Source organism: Camellia sinensis, chromosome 8, assembly GCF_055761805.1.
Source record: "Camellia sinensis isolate YWXY chromosome 8, ASM5576180v1, whole genome shotgun sequence".
NCBI classification, from domain to species: domain Eukaryota; kingdom Viridiplantae; phylum Streptophyta; class Magnoliopsida; order Ericales; family Theaceae; genus Camellia; species Camellia sinensis.
The window spans coordinates 7,103,936-7,131,923 of NC_138968.1; the positions used below are offsets into that span (position 1 = coordinate 7,103,936).

The window sequence follows — 27,988 nt, forward strand, 5'->3', positions numbered from 1 at the left end:
TGTTTGATGAAATCTGTCTTAGATTTTTTAAACTATTATTGGATTGATTTGCTGTCTTCCCTGCAGCAATATACTGAATTGTCAGATATAAAACGTGTCATTGTGAACACACATGCCATTGAACCACAGGTTTGATACTAAAAAGCCTTCAATAACCTACACCAGTAGTAATGTGGTATATCTGCTAATTTGTGGTGTTTTACAGTCCCTAGTTGAGTTCTTTGGAACCCTTTCTAAAGAATGGGCCCTAGAGTGCATGAAGGACCTTCTACTGGTCAATCTTAGGGGCAATCTTCAGATAATTGTGCAGGTAATACATTGGTCTCTTTGTGCTAGTTTTATTAATACTGGGTTTCCAAGTGAAGGTTCACTAACACGTCTGTACAGGTTGCAAAAGAATTTTCTGAGCAGTTGGGTGTTGAGTCTTGCATAAAACTCTTCGAGCAGTTCAAGTCCTATGAAGGGTTATACTTCTTCTTGGGGTCATATTTGAGCTCCAGGTACATTCTCGTATAAAAAAGAACAAGAAAAAAAAAAGAGAATGATTTAAATATATGTATAGTGAGGCCACTTATTAATTTATTTTTCTAACTTTTCACATTTTGGGACAGTGAGGATCCTGAAATCCACTTTAAGTACATTGAGGCAGCTGCTAAAACAGGGCAGATTAAGGAAGTGGAACGGGTGACTCGGGAATCAAACTTTTATGACCCTGAAAAGACGAAGAACTTTTTAATGGAAGCAAAACTTCCTGATGCACGTCCTCTTATCAATGTCTGCGATCGTTTTGGTTTTATTCCTGATCTCACTCATTACCTATACACAAGCAACATGCTTCGGTATGTTGAAGGATATGTTCAAAAGGTAAATTTACTTTAAGCAGTTCTTATTTATTTCGAGTATGAAAGTTGCATTATGAAAATATTTGTGAAACTGATTGAGAATCAAACAAATTTTGAAGCACTATGGTTGCATCTCTTTTGATTTGTAGGTCAATCCAGGAAACACTCCTCTAGTTGTAGGGCAGCTACTGGATGATGAGTGCCCTGAAGATTTCATTAAAGGTCTTATTCTTTCAGTTCGTTCTCTTCTTCCAGTTGATCCCCTTGTAGAGGAATGTGAAAAGAGGTCTGGTGTCTCTGTATGTGCCTTTTTATCCTTCATCAGTTTCATTCTTTCATGTCCTCACCATGCATCCTATTTGCAGAGATCGTCTTGGTTTACTCACTCAATTTCTGGAACATCTTGTCAGTGAGGGAAGCCACGATGTACATGTCCACAATGCTCTGGGTAAAATCATCATAGACAGCAACAACAACCCAGAGCATTTTCTTACCGCCAACCCCTACTATGATTCACGTGTTGTGGGTAAATATTCTGAGAAACGGGACCCCACCCTTGCTGTTGTCGCTTATCGTAGGGGGCAGTGTGATGATGAATTAATTAATGTCACCAGCACGAACTCCTTGTTCAAATTGCAGGCTAGGTTTGTATATTGTTATTGAGAATTTCAAGTTGTGGAAAGGATGGATGCTGACCTCTGGGAGAAGGTTCTTAGTCCTGATAATGAGTATAGAAGGCAGCTAATTGATCAAGTTGTGTCTACTGCTTTGCCTGAAAGCAAGAGCCCAGAGCAAGTTTCAGCAACTGTTAAAGCTTTTATGACAGCTGATCTTCCACATGAACTGATTGAGCTTCTTGAAAAGATTGTGCTCCAAAATTCTGCTTTTAGTGGGAACTTCAATCTGCAGAATTTGTTGATCCTGACAGCAATCAAGGCAGATCCACCAAGAGTTATGGATTACATAAATAGGTTAGACAACTTTGATGGACCTGCTGTGGGAGAGGTGGCTGTGGAAGCACAACTGTATGAAGAAGCATTTGTGATCTTTAAAAAGTTCAACTTGAATGCTCAGGCTGTGAATGTCCTGTTAGATAACATTCAGAGCATTGATCGAGCTGTGGAGTTTGCTTTCCGGGTTGAAGACGAAGCTGTGTGGACCCAGGTGGGAAAAGCTCAACTTAAAGAAGGGCTAGTGAGTGATGCAATTGAGTCATTTATTCGTGCAGATGATGCCACACAGTTCTTAGATGTCATACGGGCTGCCGAGAATACAAATGTGTATCATGACTTGGTGAGATACCTTCTGATGGTTAGGCAGAAGACCAAAGAGCCCAAGGTGGATAGTGAACTCATTTATGCTTATGCCAAGATTGATAGACTGGGTGACATTGAAGAATTCATCCTCATGCCAAATGTTGCTAATCTCCCAAATGTTGGGGATCGCTTGTACGATGAAAGCTTATATGAGGCTGTGAAGCTCATATTTGCCTTTATTTCTAACTGGGCAAAGTTGGCTAGTACACTGGTTAAGCTGAGACAGTTCCAAGGTGCTGTTGATGCAGCTCGTAAAGCTGACAGCTCAAAAACATGGAAAGAAGTTTGCTTTGCCTGGGTTGATGCAGAGGAATTCCGCTTGGCTCAGATTTGTGGACTCAATATCATTATACAGGTGCCAGTTTTGTTCTGTTTGAATTTTTTGTCATTTTATGAAGCCATAGGTTATGGTTGCCTATTTAACACTTACCATCTTCTTGCTGCCGTTAATGAAGCATTGAATGAAATTTATGTTGAAGAGGAGGACTATGACAGACTTTGTGAGTCAATAGATTTGCATGATAACTTTGATCAGATAGGCCTTGCACAGAAGGTGGGTGGTTAGAGGTGTTATTGTTATTTACCTTCTATAAAATCAGCCTATTTTTAATAATGTTTATGATATGTTCAAGCAGATTGAAAAACATGAGCTTCTTGAGATGAGGCGTGTAGCCGCTTATATTTATAAGAAGGCAGGAAGATGGAAGCAGTCTATTGCATTGTCAAAGAAAGATAGTCTTTACAAAGATGCTATGGAGACATGCTCACAGTCTGGTGACCGTGAACTTTCAGAGGAGTTGCTTGTTTATTTTATTGAGCAGGTATGGTTCTCTTTCAAAATGTTATGTATGTGAGAAACTAATATACTATTTATTCAGGGAAGAAGCCTGTGATTTTCTTGGGTGGGATCAGTTAATAACTTCTTAGTGTTAATTGTTAGTTATATGGAATGTATGAGGATTGATTATGTTGCCTCAAGTACAAATATATATATATATATATATTTAATGAACCTGATCTATTTGTAGAAACAAAAAATTGAATGTTTATTTTAAAAAAATTTACAATGAATTTTCTTTTCAAAGTATGTTCCTAATGTATGAAACTAGCATAGTAAGATTTTTGAACCAAGCATCAATCATCCAAGAGTAATGCTACACTATCATATTTTTTTATATGTATATAAAAAAATCGAGGTCTGAACACTCTTATAAATTGTATTCTACCAATGCTACATTTAAATTTTTTTTTTTAAAAAAAAAATAAGAAAAAAAAGGAGGAGGTAAAAAGAGGTTGGAATACGGTGGACCTGACAGTTTCAAGAATCGCATGAAAATTAAATCGTGAATTGAAATTTGAATCGTATGATTCACCATTGATATTATCTCAAGATTCACCCATAGATTTGCATAGATCAATGAATGAATTGCAAACTGAATCATAAATCGCGCAAGATTCTAGCAACTATGACAATAGATGCATTTGAGTATTTCCTTTCCTAATCACTGTACCAATAGAGGCCCTAAGGCAATTACTTAGTGTCTGGCAGCCCTAAGAATTTTGTAGTGCACCAAGCAATGGTGTACTTTTTCCTAACTAAGCATGGTCATGCTGTACTAATAACATCATTCATTCCTACATATCGTGATTGATGTAGAAAGCGATAGGAAACACTCTCGTTGTAGCTCCGATGCCAAAGTTGATATAGGATGGTATATCAATTGGTATATTCGTTGTGTTATTCATCTAAAATCATCTGAGTTAGTTGTCTAATTTTTTCCTTCTCCATAAGCTAACTCGACTTGTTAAATAAATTTAACCATATTCTGTTTAAAAAGAAATCAAGCTCTGTATTTTTTATTACTTACCTCACTGGTTTTTGTTGCAGATTGATAATGTTGGCATGGATACAGTGATGTTTTTGGGCCAGATTGGTGATGTTTGCATGGGCGCAATTTACATTATATTTTTTTTTTAATGGAAAACATGTACAACTGATATGTTTTGTTATTAAGTTTTTTTTTTTAGTTTGAATTGTAATTGTTGGTTCGGATAGTATATGTATTTGTTAGATTATACTATATTTATGGATTCTTATTTTCTTTGATATGTACGGTTAATAGTTAAGTTGTGTATATGATTGAAAATTGAATGCTACAGGTTGTGGAGAAATATTTTTATTGAATGGTTGAGAATTGAATGAATGAATGGATGGATGAATAATTTTGTATATGCACAGGTTACATGTGACAAATAATTGAATGAAATAATTTTGAATGAATAATTGAATGAAATAATTTTGTATATGCACAGGTTACAGGTGAGAAATAATTTTGGATGAATAATTGAATGAATGAATGGTTGTGGAGAAATAATTTTGTTAATGTGGTTCTTATATGAATTCACCTTGTGTAGGTTCTACTTACTACCACAATGATTCTGCCTTGCCTACGACCACAGTGGCCCTGACAGATAATTGTTTGAAGGGAATGACCATATGTCAAATTTTAGGGTTTAATGTTAAGGGTTGGTGTGGACGGCTTGTGTTTTCACCATCTCAATGCCTGATATTTCCTGCTCCTAAGCCTTTCTTTTGTTGTAAGTATGAATATACACTTCAGTTAGCTTTTTCTTCACGTCTGGCAACCAAGTTTCAAATTTATTTTGCATTTCCTCTCAGGTGTTGTCCCTGCATTTCATCCCATTTTTGTCCCTCAACATGTCGACACATTTGATGTTGAAGCAGCAAACATTGCAATGCCGAGTCTGTCACCTGCTCAATCTAACAAATAATCTTTGCTTACTCCTCTTGGTCAGCCTTTAGGTTCTTCTCTTTCGGGGCCATCAGGTCTCAGCCCTCCCCCCAAAATTTTACAAGGAAACACCATGACAAATTCAATTGTTGAGGTATTCAAGCAGGCTGCAGTGTGCCTTCAGCATGATCTTCTCAATGTTTTGAAGTCCAAGGATTTTCATGATCATGAGTCTATGATCCTAGAGGCCTGTTTCATTTTTTGTTAGATGCTCTGTTTGTTGATTCTCAACCCTTTAAAGAACAAGCGGAGGAATTTATTGGTTGTACAGCATAACTTGATGAAGTAGAATTGTCTATTAACAATTTTGTGTATAATGATAAAGGCTTGTTCCTTTCTTTATGGTTGCACCTCTTATTTATCTTGAGCTCTTTTATTCTGATTTTTATGTTGAGCAGTGACTTGCAAATCCTTTGTAAGACCACTCCAATCCAATCCAATCCGATCTCTCATTTCCAATTCCAAATTCAAACTTTTTTTGAATTCTCAGATCATACCAGGAATTACAAGAGGAAGAGGAAATCAGCCTTGCGAAAACATTGCTATATATAGCACATGTAATTTGAAGTCCGATTTAATAGGGTTTTTGTTTTGAGTAGTTGTTGTTAAGGGTAGTTTATATTTTATTGAACTAGTAGGGTTAAGTGTGTTGGATTGAAGAAGTTTTGTTAAGCTGAATAGAGAAAATTAGGGTTAGGGTTTATGATGGAAGATTGATTGATAATGGTGCGGCTGTTGGGATTGATTGGCCAATTTCCCTGTTTGGGGCATTTTGAATATTTTAGTCCGACTTCTAGGTTGTATGTTGTGTCATATCTTCGTTACTGGAGTGTAAGACAATGTTGTTGTTCATCTAGCGTATGGATGTATTTCAACTATTTGTTATATGAACCTGAAGTTTATGAAATAACTATATCTATAAGTACACAAATCCATTCATTGAACTATTTGTAGAATTACAAGAACTATTGAAAAACAATTGAAATATCTCCTTTCATTGATAACATAGAGAATAAGCATTACAAATCCATTACAAGATAAACGGTTTGGTCATTCATCCAAACAATTTCATTCATTATCATCATCATCTGACATCTCAACATCAGATTCATACATAACATCCATGCTCCAGGCGAAGTACTGGTGTGCATCATCCATTAACCCATCTTCGGCACGCTCATTTGCGGTCTTCATTAGTGAGGACCTTTGCAAACGTTGGGTCATGCGATTAACTTCGTCGCGGATACGATGCAATGCCCTTTGCAACAACTGTGGAGTGTCAGTTGGCATACGCATGGCTAACCGGCGAGGAAATTTAATATTAACTTCACGACATAACTCAACGAGAACGTTTGCTCGAGTTATGCGAAATTCCCACTCAGCTCTCATGGTATTGATGGTGGCACGCGAGTAACGCAAATTTGGATTTAATGGGTATTGAAATTCATCTCCATCTGCAACCCAATAGCGACCCATTGCTGAATATAGATCAACCACCGTATATCTCATGATGATATCGCTCGAAATAGCTGTAAGACTTTTGTTGTGGTATGATGCGATATTTATACATGGTAGTTGTATGTATGAAATTATTGTAAACAACTATGCATCAGAGTTGTCGTGTCAACTTTTATGACCTGAAGAACTATGCATCAACTTGATAGGAGTTGTCACTTCGACTTTTATGAATTGCATAATTTATTGCTATTTCAAAACAAAAAGTAAAAAATTTGTGAAAAATTATTTCATAAATTTAATAGAGCGAGTGCAAAAAATTAATAGAGCATTTCCTGTTCGATCACATGCATGCCATTGGCCTTATACAGTGCATTCGGATGCCAGGACTCCACTGTTGTCAAGTCATGAACGAATCTAAGCCATGTAGCATCGGCTGTTGTGCCGCAGATGGTGTCAGCCTGGCTACTGTAAAAATGTAACTTTACCTTCTTTCAAAGGCAAGTTGAAAATTAAGAGGTTGTTTGGAATGATCTAAATAAGTGTATTTTTTGTCTTCTTACAATATGTTTGTACAATATATTTTTCTACCCATTGTTCAAACCACTTGTTCTACAATTTTTTTAACTTTTATGTATTTATTAATTTTTTTAAATATTTTACGAATAAAATTTGTTTACTTTTTAGGTGTATTGAAATATTTATTAATTTATTGTTATTTTGTTCTGACACCCCCTCAAAATTTTTATGAATTGCATAAATCACATGGACACAGTAGGTATGGTACGATAATAAATTGTACTTCGGCGCAGTGATACGTCCAACATTTCTTAGTGATGCTCGACAGTGGCTTGAACAGGCGTAATAATTTGGATGCTTTATTTTTTTCTCAGATGCTATGTGACTTTGTGCAGCGATGCAGTGATGCATCTGACTTTGTGCAGTGATACAGTGATGCATGTGACTTTGTGCAGTGATGCATGTGACTTTGTGCAGTGATGCATAGATGCATGCCACTTGATGCATATGATTTTATCTGACAACCACGTCCGTGACTACATCACAGGTACACTTCGTCACGAGTACTCAGGATTGCATGAAATGCATAACATGTCATAATATCACGGGTATCACTTCTTCTATAGTGCCCCAACATGCATTATCGTCACTAGATCATCTCTAGTTAACCCCCACTATGATGTCTATAAATACCGATACCCCTAGTATGGTGTTTGTTCAAGTCATAACAATAGTAATATATATCTACAATTACTATTATTATTTGTTTGTTCATTTTATGAACAATGTCTTCAAGAGGTGCAGGAAGTTCACGCCAACAAAGAAATCAGAAAGTGTGGCTGCTACCTCCATTTACTTATGACTACAAGAGCGAAAAGTACTCGAGTCCGAAGGATTATTATGCTGGTATCCGAGCAGAATGGGCGTTTAGGGTAACAGAGCAAGAAGGATTGTTTAATGATCTACGTAACTTTGGGGCACCGGTACCTCATCGTCGTTCATTAACCATGGCTAGACGAAATGTGAGTGACTATGAAAAAGCAGTTAGCAGAATTAAGAAGGAGAACAACAGAATGTTGATGCGGAGATGTCGACATTTCATGCTTCAGCTAGCCACCGAAATGGCAGAAGCAAGCAACAGAGATTTGACAGTGATTGAGCGAAATAATGTCTTAAACAATGAAAAATATCTCTCTGACTACTACATGTCAGATGAGGAATGAGAAATCAAACACCTTTATCTTTCATACATGTTTGTATGTTCTCTCGTATCTTCGTTACTGGAGTGTAAGACAATGTTGTTGTTCATCTAACGTACGGATGTATTTCAAGTATTTGTTTTATGAACCTAAAGTTTATGAAATAACTACATTTATAACTGCACATTTATTAGTTCATGACTTTCTTTAATAAATTGCAATAAGTTAATGAATGTTCTGAATTAATGAATGGATTAATGTATGTTGAATTTTGTCCATATATGCAGATGGATTGTCAAGTCATGTGACTTGGTGCACAGGCTTTGGTCTTCTCTATTTTTTCCTCGATTTATTTTTATTACAATGGCAACTCATCTTTTATTGATATATGTGGGATTCTCAATTCAGAAAGTCACATGGAAACAGTGAATTCATTGATTTACCTTCCAGTGAACATGCCCTTATTTTGTCCATATATGCAGATGGATTGTCAAGTCATGTGACTTGGTGCACAGGCTTTGGTCTTCTCTATTTTTTCCTCGATTTATTTTTATTACAATGGCAACTCATCTTTTATTGATATATGTGGGATTCTCAATTCAGAAAGTCACATGGCAACAGTGAATTCACTGATTTACGTTACAGTGACCATGCATTTATTTTGTCCGTATATGCAGATGGATTGTCAAGTCATGTGACTTGGTGCACAAGATTGGGTTTTCTCGATTTTTGCCTCGATTTTTTTTTATTACAGTGGCAACTCATCTTTTATTGATATATATGGGATTCTCAATTCAGAAAGTCACATGGCAACAGTGAATTCACTGATTTACCTTACAGTGAGCATGCCCTTATGTTGTCCGTATATGGAGATGGATTGTCAAGTCATGTGACTTGGTGCACAGGCTTTGGTTTTCTTGATTTTTGCCTCGATTTTTTTTTATTACAGTGGCAACTCATCTTTTATTGATATATATGGGATTCTCAATTCAGAAAGTCACATGGCAACAGTGAATTCACTGATTTACCTTACAGTGAGCATGCCCTTATTTTGTCCGTATATGCAGATGGATTGTCAAGTCATGTGACTTGGTGCACAGGCTTTGGTTTTCTCGATTTTTGCCTCTATTTTTTTTATTACAATGGCAACTCATATTTTATTGATATATGTGGGATTCTCAATTCAGAAAGTCACATGGCAACAGTGAATTCACTGATTTACCTTACAGTGAGCATGCCCTTATTTTGTCCGTATATGCAGATGGATTGTCAAGTCATGTGACTTGGTGCATAGGATTGGGTTTTCTCGATTTTTTCCTCGATTTTATTTTATTACAGTGGCAACTCATCTTTTATTAATATATGTGAGATTCTCAATTCAGAAAGTCACATGGCAACAGTGAATTCACTGATTTACCTTACAGTGAGCATGCCCTTATTTTGTCCGTATATGCAGATGGATTGTCAAGTCATGTGACTTGGTGCACAGGCTTTGGTTTTCTCGATTTTTGCCTCGATTTTTTTTTATTACAGTGGCAACTCATCTTTTATTGATATATGTGAGATTCTGAATTCAGAAAGTCACATGGCAACAGTGAATTCACCGATTTACCTTACAGTGAGCATACCCTTACTTTGTCAGTATATGCAGATGCATTGTCAAGTCACATGACTTGGCACACAATATTTGATTTAGTCTGGTTTTCCATTCTAGTGACAACTCATACCTTGTTCGTATATGTGGGACTGCCATGCAGAGGCATCTTGCTAAAGCTGTTCATAACCAACTATATAAACAACTAAAGGTGAAGACACAACCTTACAACTTATTTCGCCCTACGAAATTATCATTCATTTGTTTTAAAAAATTAGCATGGCTACATGGTTCATGGGAGGGAGTGGGAGTCGCAGAGGTGGTAGGAACTTGCAAAGGGGTGAAAGTTCACGCAGAGGAGGGGGAAGGGGAAATGGCGATGCTGAAGATGAACCACCATTTCCTTTGTTGGATGCCTCTTGTGCTTATCATGATAGGTTTGGGAAGCGACATTTTGTCATGCCCAAGTACTATCGAGATCCATGTGGTTTGGTGGAGGATCCATCAGAAAATCAAACAGGATATGGTTATGCAAAGGCTAGACTTCTTAAGTGGCCCGCACTATTTATAGAGCGAGTGCAAAACGAAAGATTATGTCGGGAAAGACGACTGAAGGTGCCAAAAGCACGTTCTGTTGAGATCCAAAAGGAAGATCCTGATAATGTTGATCGACTATGTCAAACACTACAACGTGAGATTTCTCAAATGGGTCGTAGATTGGCCCGCGATATGCAGCTACTCATACTTAAGAAGGATGCCCAGAAGAACAGAACAGAACCAAATGCTGCGGCTATCAAGGGTATCATGGAGGATCCTGAACTTGTCTCTGACGCTGAGCTTTCGGATTGTTCAGACTCTGAGCCACCTGTCGATTTAAGCGCGAATTAGGTGTTAATGTCTACACTTCGGCAATATAACAACTTGCATTAATATGTAATGTCTGTGTTAGACTAAGTGTTTCCCTAATGAGTTTGTGAGATTGTCTACGTAATATTTGTCTGTCTAACTATTATGTTTATGTATTGTGTGTTCAGTTCATCGTGTCTAGGATGTATGTATTGTGTGTTCAGTTCATGGTGTCCAGAATGTATTTTTGTGGGAGACTTATGTCTGTACTACCTATGTAACTGAAAACTGTTAGATTTGCAACTTCAGTTATGTTGTTTTCACGCATGTATGAGTATTTAGTAAATTAGTGACTTCTTATATTATGTATTAAGTTTTATTACAAAAATGTTGACAAAATTTATTTGTGGAGAAATACACTTTTATTTGTATTAAGCTTTCAATGTTCATCAAATTTTCAGCCCCAAATAGTGAAAGCGTGTTTTGTAATAGCGCTTTAGCCTAATTTGGAAATTCCGTCCAAACTAGGCCTAGTTTGGGAATTAAGATAATAATTTGGCTTAATATGGGAAAAGCCCCCAAATATAGTGCACATTAAAAAAATAAATAAATATTTAAAACATAAAATATTTATTCCCACTCTAGGGTGGGTTTTGTAAACACTTTGAAATTTTGAAAATTTTTTAAAAGTGATTTTGGAATTTTTTTTTCAAAAAATTTGAACTACAAAAATTCGTTTTTTCTGTTTGTTTGTATTTTTGGCATTTAGTGTATTTATGCTAGGTATGTTTAAAAACTTAAAATATTAAAAAATTCAACAAAAACAAAAAAATTTGAAAAATAAGAAAATAGAATTTTCTAAAAAATGTTTTAGAAAACTCAAAGCAAGCATTACGTTTTAATTTTTATTTTTATTTGTGCTGTAATTTTCTAAAGAAACCCATCTTTGAATGCATTGAAATTGCTGCTCTCTTACTCATCTTTTCATGCCCAAGTCCAACCTTCCCACATGAGAAAACATAATTAAAAAAAAAAAAATTCTAAAACCATTTTTTATTAAAAATATTTGTCGTCAAAAAATATTTATGTTGAAAATTTAAATTTAAAAAAATTAATGTAAAAACTTTATATTTTAAAACCACTTTTAAGTTGAAAATATAAATTTTAAAAAATTAAAAATTAATGTGAAAAACGATTTTTCTAAAAACGTTTTTTATTAAAAAATATTTTTGGTCATAACATATTTATTTAAAAAAAATTAATGTAAAAACGGCTTTTCTAAAACTGGTTTTTATTAAAAAAAAATTTTGAACAAAAAATATTTATGTTGAAAATATAAATAAAAAAAAAATTAATTTTAAAAAACGGCTTTTCTAAAACCGGTTTTCATAAAAAAAAAATTTTGAACAAAAAATATTTATGTTGAAAATAAAAAAAAAATTAATTTAAAAAAACGGCTTTTCTAAAACCGGTTTTAAAAAAAAATTAATTTTAAAAAACGGCTTTTCTAAAACCGGTTTAAAAAAAAAATAATTTTAAAAAACGGCTTTTCTAAAACCGGTTTTAAAAAAAAATTAATTTTAAAAAACGGCTTTTCTAAAACCGGTTTTCATGAAAAAAAAAATTTTGAACAAAAAGTATTTATGTTGAAAATATAAATAAAAAAAAATTAATAGGAAAACGGTTTTACGAAAACCGTTTTTAATTAATTCAGAATAATTAAAATCTTAATCAAAAACGGCTTTAGAAAAGCCGGTTTTCATTTTCAAATTTTATTATTATTTTAATCGATGAATACGGTTTTGCGAAAACCGTTTTCTAAAAAACGGCATTACAAAAACCGTTTTACCCTACTTTGGGAATAAAGATAAAAGTACACCCTAAAATGGGATTAAAATGTTCAAAATGGCACAAAGAGGGAAATTGGCCCCCTCCCTCCCTCCCGGGGCTGGTTACCCTAATCACCACCACCACCATAGTCTTAGATAGATAAGATTCTAAAATAAGAGCCCCTCCCTCTCTTCTCTAATAAGTTTTATACTACAGATCCTCTTTCTCTTTGCATTTCAGACTTTACCATACTTGGTGCTCTCATCTCTTTTTATTATTATTATTATTATTATAACACAACAACGCAATTGACATCGACAAGTTGATGGTTCAATCTCGATCGTGTTGTTGTTGCTATCGGCGACTACGATGACATCGCCCCCCAACCGCAAGGAACGATTCCTCCTCCAGGACCTATACACTCTGACTCAGACTCTCACCCAACCGGAGGCATGTAAATTATGTTACCCTAATTCATATTTATAAAAAAGTTATGATTTTTTTTTTTTTTTTAGAAAAATGTTTTCCTTTGTTCCTTTTGGAATTGGTTTGGTGTTTTCTTTATAATGGTTTTGATTGTGTTTCTGATTTCAAGTTGTAAATTCATTTTTTATTTTTTTTTTGTTGGAAATTGTTGTTGGATTGACATCAATCTGTGGGAAAATTCTTAATCTTGGTTTGATTCTTGTGGCAAACTTGATAGTTTAATTGCTTTGTGGAAGCTAGGGTTTTTGGTTCATGAATAAATCACTGTCAGTCCATTTGGGGAATTAAGAGAGGATACTAATAATAATAATAATAATAATAGAAAAGACGAGAAAGCAGTCTGCTACCCTTCCTTCTTGCTTGGACAACTGAAGTTGAAAACTAGTTTGCCTAGAGGGGTTTAATAATAGGCCAAACCATAGGTATACACTATCCAATTTCAAACTTAAATTTGGCAAATAGATGATCCAATTCAATTCAATATGGCAATCTAGATTTATCAATTAACTCAAAGGCATCCCACACAGATTTCAGTAAAAATAAACGGAAAAACCTTGTGCCTTTTTATAGTTTCTAAGGAGTTGCCCATCCTTCCAAACTTGGGGTTCTTCAAATCAACAGGTGGACTCAAGTGCGGGACACCTATGGTTGGTTTTCTCCTTCAGAGTCAAAACCAAGTGCGGGACACAACCTTCCCTATCCACGTGTTAGTCCATCTGCTCACCCACCCACTTTAGCCTTAACCTAGTGCCTTTCTATAATTTCGTACTCTGTTATCAGAATCTTACGATTCGTGATTTCATTCACGATTCAATTCACAGTTTTTATAAAATCAATACAAATTTATGGGTGAATCTATTTTAGAAATGAATTTCTAGTGAATCACACGATTCATGATCAATTCACGATTCGCCACACTTTTTACAATTCATACAATTCTTAAAACTATCGTGTCTGATATTTTTTTGACTATTTCTTTCTCTATCTTTTTATTGAAAATAACATAATATAACTTCTAATAGCGTTTAATATCAAAATAACCAATATATATATGATTTGTTATTATTTTAGTGATCGTAGAGTTTTTAATAGGATCCAATCAGATTTAGTCAGAACCAACATGTTTTTAACCTTTCTTCTCATTTTTTTTTTTAAAAAAAAAATCATAATATATCTTCTAAATATGTTTAAGATTAAAGTAACTTGCACCACGAATTATCAATTGCTATTTTATTAAATTAAATATAATTTAATATTACATGAGTGAGATGAGTTATACATTTTAAAATATTTTAGATTTTAAAATAAAAAATTCTAAATAATGCTTTCCTATTAGTTGGTTATTGTTACTTGAAAAAGTATCTATGCTTGTTGTCCAAATATCAATATTATTGTCAAATTATTGTTACTTTGGAAATTGAGAGATTGTTTTTGTTTATTGTCTTTATTAAGAATGGTTGATAAGAAATATCTAAAAAAAAAGAAAAGGTAAGATAGCGATCTTATATAAAAACCTTTGTTATTAAACTATATGATCATTATTCAAAATAATATTTTCATTGATTTAAATCTAAATATCTCATATTCACAAGATATATTTAACATTCAAGTGTGTAAATATAATTTTCTAAGTAATTAGAAAAAGTGACCAAATCTTTATGATTCACAATTCGATTTGATTCACGATTTGGTACGAGACCATTTCGATTCACAGTTCGAATCCCGATTTGACAACTATGGTTTCGTATAGAAAAGGCGTGACATAAAATTAAGGTGACTTTCAACTTTCAAGCTATTCCCTTTTGATTCCTAGTCTACGGAAATTTATAGGACCCCTCTTGAGCGCTATTTGAGTGGGAATTGAGCCTAGCTCTTTGAACTTCTAATAAGCACTTTGTAAATTATAGGTATGTTCATCAAAATCCAATAATTGGGCTTGCCACATCACCACTATGTGGGCATCTTCCCTAGAACTATGGTGCCATGTGTTAGTCTCATGAGGTGACATGTGGTCCAATAGCATATTATAACAAGCTCCCCTTATAGGGCGACCCACTCTAACCAAGGCAAGTTCATGCATTGCCTTTTGCCCAAAGCTCAGTCAAGGTTACTGTAGGTTTGGAGCTCTTTCTGGGATCACTTGAGGACTTTTGGTTTGGGGCTAGAGTGGGGATTGTTAAGGTCGTTCTCCTCCACTGGCTTCACGTTGGCCAATCTTAGTCAAAGAGTGGTTCTGACCAGGATATGATGTCTTGAAGATCGTATTATACCTCTTTGTTGTGGTTGTGACAAAGGCTTTAACATATTTAACTTTGCAGTGTTGTAATAGATGCATTCCTACCCCACTATAGTCCCATGATGTGGCCCACAAGGTTTTCCATGGGGTTGGTGAGTTGTTCCTCCTATATTAGGAGGTTCCCACACAAATGTTGAATCAGTTGTCACCCAGCCATCTGCTCTGACTGGTTCATAAGGTCTCTCCATTGCCACACCCTCCCTCCTAAGTATGCCTCATCTCTCTCTTTCTCCACCTCTAGTGCTCTTCCACCATCTTAGTGCCCATCAGCTTCCCATAAGGTCCTAGGTCATGCAGGCCCAATTTGTTTTCCATTAAAAATATGTAATCACATAATACCAATGTACATGCTCAATGCAATTTACATGTTATAACTTCAGAGCAATAGTTGCACAAATTGTGTGTCCTCAAACCGCAACATCTGACACACTAACCTACCCTGATGGTCAATATAATACATATACCATAGTATCCCCCTTCAGAATATAATCCATAAAAATCACCATTTTTTGTCTGCAGAAATTGACACTCAAAAATTATGTTTAACGGAGGGAGGAAAAAGAAGGGAAGATGTTGGTGTCCTTTCTTCTTGTTTGCAAAAGATTGAGGACACAAAAGAAGAAAAGGAAAGAAGTTTTGTTATGTGATTGAGAGGGGTAAAATGGAAACCACTTGTCTTGAAAATTAGGGGAAAACATGTGCTAACCTACCCCGCCCCCCTCTCTCTCTGATTAAAAAAAGTGGCTTTTAAGGGCTTTTGGTTTCCCTCAGTTTATCTCCTTTTTTGTTCTCTTAAGATATCTGAATAAGTAATTGGATAGGAGAAAGTAGATGGATAGAGAGAGAAATAGGATTTCCCCTTTTTGGGTTCTGTTGCACTTGGTGATGCTTGCATTGCTTTAGATGATCCGATGCTTTACGTTGCATGATTTAAATTATTTTTTTGAAGTGGATGATGTTAGCTTTCGGCTTATGTTTTCTGGGCATGGTAATTAATGTTGTTTCTATGTGCTTTTTAGATCACCCCAGTCTTGAGAGGGAGCTGTCAGATGCAAGGGCCAGTAGATGAGACAGATTGTGACATTCAGTTGAATACGGTGAGCCAATAGGATAATTAATTACGTGTAGTTTTTCTTATCCTTTCCTTTGTTGTATATGTAAAGGTTCATTGTGGGCACCTTGCTTTGCTGTAAATTATGTGCCAGTATTAGGATGGTATCAATGAATTCTATGGTAGATTTTCTAGCTTTGTAGATTATGATCTCTTCCTCTAATCTTTAGGGTGCTGATTCTGGTGGATTGTTATTCAATGGGTGTGTTACACCAATTAAGCTTGTCATGTTTTGTTTTGTGCTAATAATGTGTCTGTGTAGTTGTGTGTTCGGTAGTTTGTTCCAAATTGTTTCATCTTGATTATCCTTTTCTGAACGTAAAAACCCATGGACTGATTGTATTTTTGTTATTGGGATGCGTAACAATCTACTAGACATTTTTAATGATTGCACCTGTTTTCCAATTAGAAAGATAGTTCCAATTGTGCATCAGCATCGAATACCCCTATTGTGAGGAATCAATTTTCTATACTGTAGCCATCTGTACAGTGTTAAGATTGTTCGACTATAGTACTTGATGTTCTATCAAGTCTGTTGATTGCACCTGTTTTCTAATTAGAAAGATAGTTCCAATTGTGCATCAGCATCGAATACCTCTATTGTGAGGAATCAATTTTCTATACTGTAGCCATCTGTACAGTGTTAAGATTGTTCGACTATAGTACTTGATGTTCTATCAAGTCTGTTGAAAATTGATAATTGGCTAACACTAAAAATGGAAAATCCATTTCTGAATTTCAAGGTGAAGATATATTGAACAAACGCAATGGGTTGTAGTTTTAATTACACAAAATTTTCTTTAGATTCTTAATATAAACTCCAGTAATAATTTAACAATGATTTTTTATCATTACTAAAATTTTAGTTCTATTTAGCAGCAGTAGTGGGTCTTTCTTTGTTTTCTTTTTTGGACAAGTAAAGTCTCTTTACAAATCACCAAGGAGGTTTACCCATTTACCGCTATAGAGCAGAACAAGAAAAAGATCTCCTATTTAATATCACCTCCCTCCAAAGTGTCTGCAAAATTCATAAATTGATTGACTCCACAATTCCCCGAAACCAGCTATACAAGAGGCAAAAATTTACTCTCTAATTGAAGAGAGAGGTTGTTCCCCCCAACAAAGGTTGTCGATTACACTTACCCCACATAAGCCACATCAAACATAGCAAGGTGCCAATAGCCAAGCCCTTTTCCTCTGCTTGCCCACTCTTCCCTCCTTTCAACAAAGAAATAGGCCCATCACACTCCTCTGAAAAACCCAAATATACCTAGGATCATCCCCCAAAGTTTCTTTGCCAAGCAATTAAAGCAGTACTGGGTCTCATATCGGATGAAGTGTATTTGAATATTTGGAATTTGGTTATAATTTTGAATTTGAGCTAGCAAGCTTTAGATAGCTATATATTTGGACATTTTGACCCTGTTTGTTTTAGGCTGATAAAGAATATAAAATGTAACACTCAATTTACACATCAGCTCAAAATACAATAAATTGTTTGTAAACTCAATCAAGATAACTAGATTAAAACACCTTTCAAACTGAAATAATGAATCCTTTTGGAATTTTTACAAAGTTAACCATTAAATTTTCCATTCAAAAAGTATCTTGACATCTAAGGAACAGGAGGAAAACATCTGAAGGCAAAAATTATGCCGTAATTTGAATCTGTGACATTCAGTTTTCCTTAGCTTTAATGAAATCTGTATATGTACTTCTTTATCTGAAGAATGCATTTAGTAGCATCTGTGACTGTATTAATTATTGTTTTTAGCTTGCTTATTTTCTTGTATTTTAAATTCTTATAATTGTTTTTCCTTTTGTGTCATTAAAATGTCACAAATCAGGGTTCGCTGGTGCTTTTGGTATGAAGAATTCGTGATTGTGTAACACCTTGTTCTTTTCATTGTTTCTTGTCTTTACTGTATATTTGCTGTTGCTATTAGGTATTTTCTCATGATGAAAATGAATTGGGTAGGCACTCCAACAGTAGGAAAGTTCTCATGAGAGCAGAGTCTGGGACATGCAACGTGTGTTCTGCTCCTTGCTCATCTTGTTTACATATTAACCGAGCTCTCATGGGATTGAAGGCTCATGAATTTTCTGACGAAACTTGTCAAGGAAATGCTGGCAGTCAGTATTCTGTTAATGATGTTGTACCTGTGAAGAATACTGCGTGCGACGGTGGGCAGCATACTGCCAGTGAAACAAGTAATGTACTTGGTGACGATTGTTTCTCTGAAAATGCAGAAAGTAAAGCTAGCTTGAGGACTTGTGATGTATCTGGGGCATCTGAAGATGTTGAGGCACATCTAAATTTGTCATCTGGTGGAACTGTTGCAGATGATCAGCTCCCTTTAAAACCACAATGCATTTCTGATCAGAGAGCCCACAAAAACAAGTTTGAGGATCGAAAAGGTCTAGAAAGCCATGAAGATAGCATTTCTTGTGTTAGCGGAAGTAGTGACACAAACAAATTGACCAAATACAATAATGGAACACATGGTTTTGCTTCAATTGAGTTATCTTCCCACAAGAAAGACTTTGTAGAGATTCCTTCCTCAAAAGACAGAAGGGATGGTGCTAGCTCACCGAAGCTACTTAGTACTTGCTCCCATCCTTTCAGTGGCAAATCTATTTCGTGCAAACTGAATGTGAATGACTTGGAACAGGATTTAGGTTCTCATCTTCCTGTAGAACTGCCTGAATGCTCAAAGGAACATTTGGATTCATCATTGACAAAAGAGACAGCATCTGATATGTTTTGTGGGCAGAGATCTGCTTCATATACATGTGGAGGAACAGATGATGGTAGTCTCATTGGAGGCAATTCTGTGGCTTCAGACAAAGTTTGTCTGAACTTGGAAGCAGAAAGAGACATATACACTGGTAGCAGTAAGCTGCCTAATGAAGCTGTGAATTCTTCAGAGAAAATTGAAGAAATTGAGAAGGTGAAGGAACCTTGTGGATTACCTGATGTGCAGGAAACTTCCTTGCAATCCCATTCTGTGGATGATAGTGATGATTTTGATATTTTGGAGCATGATGTAAGTATTCACTCTTTTGTTGTTTTTCTTGGTTGAATGTCTTATGTTTTCTTTATGCAATTGGTTTTCTTTAATTTTAACTTTCTATTTTGTTTTCAGTTATTTTGCCTTTGAGACCTGGATCTCCTCAAGTTTATACTGTTTTTGTTCTTGATGGAACATTTTTTATATTTGGGCATGATTACATTTATTTTCAATTAATAAAATATTTTCATTTCAATTAACTATTAAGTATACTACACTTTTACAAGTTGGGATTTCAAGCTTAGTCGTTTTAGTTGTTGATGATGACCTATCCTTTTAAAACTTCCTATGGCAAGCGTATATTTGGGTATTCAAGAGATTGCATGTTGTGTTTCCTAGAATCGGGTAACTTGTATGACTTGGGACCACCTGGCTTTGTCATTATTTTTTTGATCTATTTTGCTCTAATCATACTAGCTATTTACAATCCAAGACCATCTCCTAATGGTTCATGTTCCATGCACTTTTCAGGCACCACATCAGTGTTTTGTTTCTGTAGTTACAATTTTAGGATATAATTGCTTGCTGAATTCTTGCTATTGTATGGAAACAGGTAAAAGTTTGCGATATTTGTGGCGATGCAGGTCGGGAGGATTTACTTGCCATATGTAGTAGGTGCAGTGATGGTGCAGAGCACACGTAAGTCTATTTTAATATTTTCTGTGGCAGTCTTTTAAGCTATCTATTTTATGTAAATTTAAATTTAAATTTATGTGTTTTAGATAGTTTAACATTTTTATTGCTGTCACACAGCTATTGCATGCAGGAAATGATGGACAAAGTTCCAGCAGGTGATTGGATGTGTGAAGAATGCAAGTTCGATGATGAAATCAAAAACCTGAAGGAAGATAAAATTGTTACAGTAGATGGGAATGACAAAAATCAATCTTCTGGACTAGCAAGTGCCCTGGATACCAATCTGTGTGTGAAGTCAGATAAAAAAGATTCAGATGTTGAGGGCAATAAAACGAATAAAGATATTCTGAGTACAAAAACCTCTGGTAAAAGATGTGCAGAGGACATTGAAGTTGCTTCAGCAGCAAAAAAACAGGCCCTTGAGCCAACTGTTGGATCACCAAATACATCCAGTCCCAGCAGAGTAGCAGCACTTTCTCATGATTCATCATTCAGAAACCTCAATAAGGGGAAAGTGAAGCCAGCACATCATTTAACTTCTGGATCTTGCTCGATTAAGGATACTTCTGAAGCTGCATTCTCTTCTACTGGGCCGCGACTGCAGACAACTCGAGGTAATGTTTTTCATAACTTAAAAGTTTTTTTTTACTAACTATTTCCCCCCCCCCCCATATTTGGATAGGGTCCCCGATGGGTTCGAGTCACTAAAATAGGCTATTTAGAAATGGGGTAAGGCTGTGTACATTTTGCTCTCCCTAGACCTTGTTTCAGCGGGAGCCTCGTGCACTAGGTTGCCCTTTCCTATACTTGGATGGATGCTTTAGGTTGCTTACTGTGATATCTATTTTAAGCTCAATCGATGGTTTTCTCTTAAGCAATAATCCATATTTCTTTTACAGGTTCTTTATTAAAGTCTAATTCATTCCATTCTGCAAATGCAAAACCAAAAGTTGAACTTGTAGATGAAGTTTTTTCTCAAAAGAAGAAATCAGCTAGAGAACCTGTTTCCCTTGATATGAAGGAAGGTGCTGTCAGATTGATAGGCAAATCAATGTCGTTTAAATCTGTGAACCCAGGCCGTCTAAATCTTTCAGAATCAAAAGTTAAGATGTTATCCCCTAAATTTTCTCATGGCCAGGATCTAAAAGGATTAAAACAAGCAAAAGAGTGGAATTTACTTGAAAGGAAGAATTCATTTAAATCAGAACGCCCATTAGTGAGTTCAACCATGTGCAACACTAATGTCTCTATGTTGCAAGGTGATCAAAAACTAGCATCTTATGGTGGAAGTTGCTTGCTAAGCAACAACCGTGAACTGAAGGGTGTGCAATCTGTCTGTAAATTAAGTACGTTATCAAAATCAACCAGTCATGTAGCTCGTAGAGGTTCAGAAATGCCAGTTTCTTTAGGTATTATATTATCTATATTTGTGGGACTGCACTTGTTATATATTTTTGTCTCTAGAGCTCTTTTAACTTATATGTTGTTTGCATAGTTAAGTTTCTGCTGCTGTCCATCTGGATCAGGTGAAATTAAGCAGCAGTCACACTTGCCCCGTGTAGTTGAAGCTTCATTGATCAATGGGATTTGCAGTTCTGCAGAACAAAAGGCAAACCAGACCAGCCTTATGGATAATCCCTTATCAAGTACTTCTACAGCAGAGAGACCATCTTGTAATGTTAACGAAGATCTTCCAGATCTATTACCTCGGCCCCGGGAATCAACAAATCTTGGCGAGAGAATTAGGGAGAGTTCTGTTAATCGCTCAAGGCCAAGTATTACAACTGGTGGAAAAAGTGTTCCCTGTCAAAAATGTAAAGAAATTGGGCATTCTGCCCAATTCTGCACTGTTGACAGTCCTCAGTCACTTGCTGTTGATGCGTCAGCTGCAAGTTCAAGAGAGGTGATGAATAAAGGTAATAAATTGAAAGCTGCAATCGAGGCTGCTATGCTTAAAAAGCCTGGAATATATAGAAAGAATAAGATGCCTGACCAATCTGATGGGTTGTCCATGTCAAGCGCGAACTTAGGTTGTCAAATAGGTTCTCAAGGTCAATTTTCAACTTCAATTAACACAAGTAACATGTTTTCTGCCAATGAGGTACATGATGGGCAAGCAGTGCTGCGGATTTCTACTGCCGACTCTTGTAGACAGACAACTGTGAACAACATGAATCAATTATCTGCTCTTCCTTCTGGAGTTGCTATTTTGAAAACTGGAGCCATTAGTCCTGTTGTCCCTTCTAATGGAAAGCCTTTTAGAAGAGACTTGCCTAGTCATGCTTTGGCATCAGTGTCTGTTCTTTTGAAGATGTCAGCCGTTCCAGAGCATGAATATATTTGGCAGTAATTCCTCTTTTTTTTTCTTCGTTTTTTTGACTTGATTTCTTTTCTTAATTGAAAAACTGAAAGCATTGCTTTTCTTCCTTGGATTTATTTTTCGTTGGACATGTATGTGAAAGTATTCTGCTTCTTGAAAATGGCTTTTCTTGGGCTTATGTTGTTTGTACACAGAGGGGGTTTTGAGGTCCACAAAAGAGGGAAACTGCCAGAGTTACATGATGGAATTCAAGCACATTTATCAACCTGTGCATCACCAAAAGTATTTGACGTGTTGAACAAGTTTCCTTCAAAAATTCTTTTGAATGAAGTACCTCGCTTTAGTATGTGGCCAGTACAGTTTCAGGAGACTGGTGTTAAAGAAGATAACATCGCACTCTATTTTTTTGCTAAGGATCTTGAGAGGTAACATTTGTTCTCTCTTTTGGTCAATTAAAATTGTGCTCTCTAATTTGTATTTTTTTCTCCTTTTTATTTTAATTTATTGTAATCTATCTCTCTATGCTGCTTGTGTGGCACAGCTACGAGAAAAGCTACAAGAGTTTGCTGGAGACAATGATGAAAAATGATCTTGCTCTTAAGGGAAACTTTGAGGGTGTTGAACTCTTGATATTCCCATCCAACCATCTTCCTGAGAAATCCCAGCGTAAGATATTAATCTTCTCATATATGCACTAACTTTAGACATGTTTTAGAAATGGATTTAAGGCCATAGTGGCTCATTCCTAGGGCATGTCAAGGTGAGTCTCCTGGAAGACTACCAGTGAGGGTTGTTCTTTTAAGAATTGCAGTTTAAAGTGTAACAGGCCAACAGCTAATAAGAAACATCTTCATGCATTGAGGGCTTGCCATTTCTTTAGGTGTGCCTTGCACACACAACTAAGAAATGGACTGCTAAAACCATACCTCAGCACTCTGGGGCTAGCTACCTGAATCCATTTGCTCCGACGTCCTTTCTAAGACAGTAATCTTATTTTAGCCACTACTTACTGTGTGTTAGATACTTGATGACTAGAAATCTTCTATTTATTTATGAGTTTTCTTTTCTGGTGACTGTGTAGCTTCGAAGTTACTAAAAGCTGATGGCAGCAAAATTGCCGTCATATTTACAATGGTACTGGAAGGTTGACTAAACAAACACTCATTGAAAAGTTTTCTTCATGATGGCTTGTTTGAAAATTTGTTGGCCTTTCTTATGCTTCTGAATTTTATGTATGGAAATAATTTCAAAAAATCATTTTACTTGTGCGTCTTGTTCTGCAGTTGCAACTTGCCCCAAGGAAAAATGGGAAGGCTTTGCCCCTATGTTTCTTTTAAAGCCATGCTTTTAACTGTACGATTTTGATGATATATGGGGTATTTCACTTAAAATTCTGGAACTTTCTAAGTTTTGTTATCCACCATTGACAGGTTGGAATATGTTGTTCTTCCTTTGGGGTGTGTTCAGAGGAAAGAAAGTAAATTACTTGCAAAATGTGTCTGGTTCTCCAAAGAAGTATTTTATTCACAGAGATATGCCCACTGCCATCATGTCTCCTCCTGAGAACACAGGTTTACTTGGGCCTATAGATGGGAATTTACCTATGTTTTCCAAAGCTTGCAATGTGGCTCTATCATCTAAGTGCCCTGCCTTGATGGAATCACCCTGTTTATCTTCTGACACAATAAATGGGAATTGTGATACTGAAGCATCTTCTCTTGATCCAAGGGGTCAATGCCTTCAAGAAAATGTGGGGTGGCAAGACTGTAGGATAAAAACAACCAGTTCACTGTTATTCCAAGAAACAAGATGCACTAGTACTCCACTGGTAATGTAATTTTCCTCTCATATGGCTTGTCATTACCAAACATTTCCTCTCTCTATTGCTCGCTCTGGATGTTTCTACTATCTATTGCTTGATTCCATTTTAGAACAATGTACAGTGTGACATACTTGTTTGTGACTACTTAACAGCCCTATGGTTTTTCCTCTCAATTACTCCATATTCTTTGTTGTGCTATTTACAATGCATTACATTTGAGTATAGAGTTGAGTTCTAGCCATGTTTGACGGGGCTTATATTGAGTTTGCTGATGTGAAATAATTGAATTTAGTCATGTAAAGCATGTGAAACAAATTGAGAAATTCATGTAGAGCGGTCTCGGTCTTGCATGATTATGCATTGGTTTATTAGGGTCTTAGTTTTAACACTTCATGTGAGACTGAGTATGGGCTCAATGTTATTTTTGTAGGTAAGTTGTTACATATTCTTGTGTTAGCAGAAGTCTGAATTATAGTCCTTTCCCATTTTGGTGACATTCTTGTCGCATTTAAATCTTAAAATATTGACTATTTTTCAATCATGATTTCAATGAATGGGGAGGCATTATATTTTCTGGTTTTCAAAAATAATATTTAATGTTCATATATTCTCCCTGTAGGAAACAATTGTTGACCCCGAATGCAAACTGGATGTAAAACTTCAACCATCTGTTCAAACTGCTAGAAACACAAGTGATTCCAAGAAAAGCAAGAAGATGCCAATGTATCCGGATAATCCCCTTGACATACAACAGATTTCGACTCGTTCTTTTGAGATAGCAGCTAGAGTGGACAGTAGTGAAGATCAGGTGATGTTTGAGAGTACTTTGAAGGAAGAAGAGGGATCTTTGGACACAAAAGCTGTACTGGAGAGAGACATGGTGATGAGAGATCAAACCATGAAGGGCCTCAACAATCGGCAGTTCAATTGTGGGAAACATCTGCATGAAGATCCTACGTGGACGGTCTCACAAGCTTCTGCTGGCATCAGTCAAAAGTCTTGGAGTGATGCAAATAATGTGTTGCTTGATGGACAACGTGCAAGTAAAAAACAGAAAACTGGTTTATCTGGATTATTGGATGTGCCTAATAGTTCTAGGAATACAAGTCCTTCAAGAGGGAGTTCTGTGTCTGGGACATATGATATGGGTACCAGTTCTTTAATGAAGGAGATAAGTGAAAAAGCTTGCAATGAAAAAGAAATCCTTAAGAACAAAGGAATTTCCGAAAGGTACTTCTTTCCTGTAGATGAACTTCCTGTAAAAGACTTGAGGTCAGGTGAAAACTCGGTCCCCTGGAAAGTGTTATCATCAGAAGATGATGTTCGGCTTCCTGATGTGACTCCAAGTCTCGAGCTTGCTTTAGGTGCAGAAATGAAACCGCCGAAACCGGGGATCCTGCCTTTTTTAATGAGGAAAGTGGACCTGAACGCTAGCCAGGACCAGCCTTGTGAGAATGCAGCAACCAAGGAAGAGGAGGGGGAGGAGGAGGATGTCTCTGCTTGTCTATCACTATCTCTTTCGTTTCCCTTCCCAGATAATGAGCAAACTGCAAAACCTGTGTTGAAAGTGGAGCAGCAGCAGCAGCAGCTGCTGCCTGATAGGCGATACGTCAACAGTTCTCTGCTCTTCTTTGACAGCTTCCCAGACAGTAAGTAAGACATGAATAAGGTTGTGATGCCATTACCAACGCTGTATATGATAGAGAGATTCCCATGGCTGTGGGTGGTTGTAATGATGATCTTCCATGGGTTTTAGTTGGAGAGATTCCAAGACTCCATGTGTTTATATAGAGGCCAGGCCATACAGGATTTGTAATTTTTCCATCTTTTGTTCATCATCTTCTTGCCTTTGGTTTTTGTGCTCCATACTAGTAGTGATAATAGTAGTAGTTACAGCTGTTTGTACATATATAATATACAAGAGAATCAAAATCTGGAACAATTGCAGATGCCATGAGGGATTTCCAGACCAATGTGGTGGTCATTAGGATTTCACATTCACCTTCCCTTTTTTAAAAAAAGTATCTTTTTTATGTTTTTATTTTTGTTCTTACTATTACTTTTTCATTTGGAGCGTTTGGTGACTAGTAGTATGTGTAGGATAATAAAAGGGGATTTCTCTTTTATAATTTGACATTGTGGAAGCCAAGCCGCATTGCATTTGCATTTTGCATTTGCATTTGCATTTTGTCAAATTATAAAAGGTGGGGGGAGGACTTTTTCCTTTATCGGTGAGGAGGCTGTGTTATCCTGGCTATATATATATATATATAAATTAGTGGTTAGCAAACGCGATGTGTATGTAATTTAAATAAATAATTAAAAAATTCACTACACCTTGTGTACTATTCAAGTGGTAAAGAGTGTGTTAATCGATGTAAGGTCTTATTTCAAATTCCCTTTACTTTTCAATCTTTTGTTTTTGTTTTTGTTTTTGTTTTTTGTTTTTTTTTAATAGAGAAATGAGAAACTTCGTATAAGGAGAAGCAAACATTTTAAGACACCAATTGAGGTCTTTGCATACAATAGTATAGAAGTATATATATATATATGTAGATAGGATAGATATATATAGGGCATAATAATATAATAGCAGCTAAAGAAGTGGGCATCATCGTAGTGAAGCCATTTTTTAGTGGGATCTGCTTTGGGTCAGGCACCAACACGAGCATCAAAAAAGAAAAGAACATAGCAAGTCTAAAATTTGGTTAACAAGTTGTTTTACTTTTTAAGGCTCGTAATTTTACTTTTAATAGGAGGACTTTTTTTAAGTGTATCTTGCATATGGTATGTAAGGTATTTATATTTTTCTATGTTATTTTTATACTTTTTTGGATATTGAGTTATACCTAAATATTTAAAAATTAACACATTGGTGGCCTGCTTTAGCAGGTTGCCAATAGGTAAATGAATAAAATAATATATTATACGACTAAAAGCATAATTTTGTCAGAAAATGTGTAAATAATTTCACAAAATGTGTAAATTTTCACAGAATGCGTAAATTTTAACAAAAGGCCTAAGTAATTTCAGAAAAAGGCGTAAGGGATTTTTGAAAATTTACACCGTTTGTGAAAACTTACTGTTTTTGTGAAAACTTACACTTTTTGTGAGAACTTACACTTTTTTGTGAAAGTTCTTACACTTTTCTGACAACTTTCAACTTTTGTAAAATTGCTAACTAAAGGCTTAACTTTTGACAACTTACACATAATACTTACATCTTTTGTAAAACAAGTTATACCTTTTGTCAAAGTTACACCATATGTGGAACATTTTATTTCATAAAATTTTGACAACTTACACATAATACTTACATTTTTTGTAAAACAAGTTATACCTTTTCTGAAAGTTACACCATATGTGAATGACAACTTACACATAACACTTATATCTTTTGTAAAAAAAGTTATACATTTTCTGAAAGTTACACCATATGTGAAAAATTTTATTTCAAAAAATTTTGACAGCTTACACATAATACTTATGGCTTTTGTAAAACAAGTTACATTTTTCTAAAAGTTACACCATATATGAATGACAACTTACACATAATACTTACATCTTTTTTAAAACAAATTATACCTTTTCTGAAAGTTACACCATATGTGAATGGCAACTTACACATAATACTTATATCTTTTGTAAAACAAGTTATACCTTTTCTAAAAGTTACACCATAAGTGAATGACAACTTACACATAATACTTACATCTTTTTTAAAACAAGTTATATTTTTTCTGAAAGTTACACCATATGTGAATGATAACTTACACATAATACTTATATCTTTTGTAAAACAAGTTATACCTTTTCTGAAAGTTACACCATA

The 27,988-nt window shown here is 35.5% G+C and overlaps 2 protein-coding genes and 1 pseudogene across 7 annotated transcripts; all 3 read left to right on the top strand.

The window, feature by feature from the left end:
• The first annotated feature begins 6 nt into the window (after positions 1–6).
• LOC145797463 (clathrin heavy chain 1-like) lies at positions 7–4,343 on the top strand (annotated as a pseudogene). The gene is made up of 7 exons (XR_014339007.1): positions 7–129; positions 206–310; positions 388–500; positions 612–864; positions 992–1,128; positions 1,208–2,711; positions 2,794–4,343. The product of XR_014339007.1 is annotated as a clathrin heavy chain 1-like (transcript).
• A 2,968-nt stretch (positions 4,344–7,311) lies between these two features.
• LOC145796800 (uncharacterized) lies at positions 7,312–8,308 on the top strand. Its single transcript, XM_082881965.1, has 2 exons — positions 7,312–7,492; positions 7,750–8,308. The coding sequence occupies exons 1-2, from the start codon at positions 7,447–7,449 to the stop codon at positions 8,166–8,168; spliced, it is 465 nt and encodes a 154-aa protein (XP_082738091.1). The 5' UTR covers positions 7,312–7,446; the 3' UTR covers positions 8,169–8,308.
• Positions 8,309–12,502: 4,194 nt separating this feature from the next.
• On the top strand, positions 12,503–26,197 carry LOC114284471 (ASI1-immunoprecipitated protein 2). Of its 5 annotated transcripts, none has more exons than XM_028227366.2 (11): positions 12,503–12,864; positions 16,216–16,293; positions 18,254–19,354; positions 19,932–20,017; positions 20,132–20,628; positions 20,914–21,423; positions 21,541–22,360; positions 22,529–22,759; positions 22,876–23,000; positions 23,765–24,162; positions 24,776–26,197. In XM_028227366.2, the coding sequence occupies exons 1-11, from the start codon at positions 12,784–12,786 to the stop codon at positions 25,811–25,813; spliced, it is 4,965 nt and encodes a 1,654-aa protein (XP_028083167.2). In that variant the 5' UTR covers positions 12,503–12,783; the 3' UTR covers positions 25,814–26,197. The 5 variants fall into 5 exon arrangements, with proteins under 5 accessions (XP_028083167.2, XP_028083169.2, XP_028083171.2 ...); XM_028227368.2 differs by having other exon boundaries at positions 16,226–16,293; XM_028227369.2 differs by having other exon boundaries at positions 12,515–12,864; positions 18,286–19,354.
• Positions 26,198–27,988: the final 1,791 nt, after the last annotated feature.

Bases quoted from the DNA above. Each gene is read 5' to 3' on its own strand.
- LOC145796800 (XM_082881965.1), top strand. From the start codon at position 7,447: ATGCATATGATTTTATCTGACAACCACGTCCGTGACTACATCACAG. The intron at 7,493-7,749 runs GTACACTTCGTC...CAAGAGGTGCAG, and splicing joins CGTCCGTGACTACATCACAG to GAAGTTCACGCCAACAAAGA.
- LOC114284471 (XM_028227366.2), top strand. From the start codon at position 12,784: ATGACATCGCCCCCCAACCGCAAGGAACGATTCCTCCTCCAGGACCTA. The intron at 12,865-16,215 runs GCATGTAAATTA...TGTGCTTTTTAG, and splicing joins AGACTCTCACCCAACCGGAG to ATCACCCCAGTCTTGAGAGG. The intron at 16,294-18,253 runs GTGAGCCAATAG...TGTTGCTATTAG, and splicing joins GTGACATTCAGTTGAATACG to GTATTTTCTCATGATGAAAA.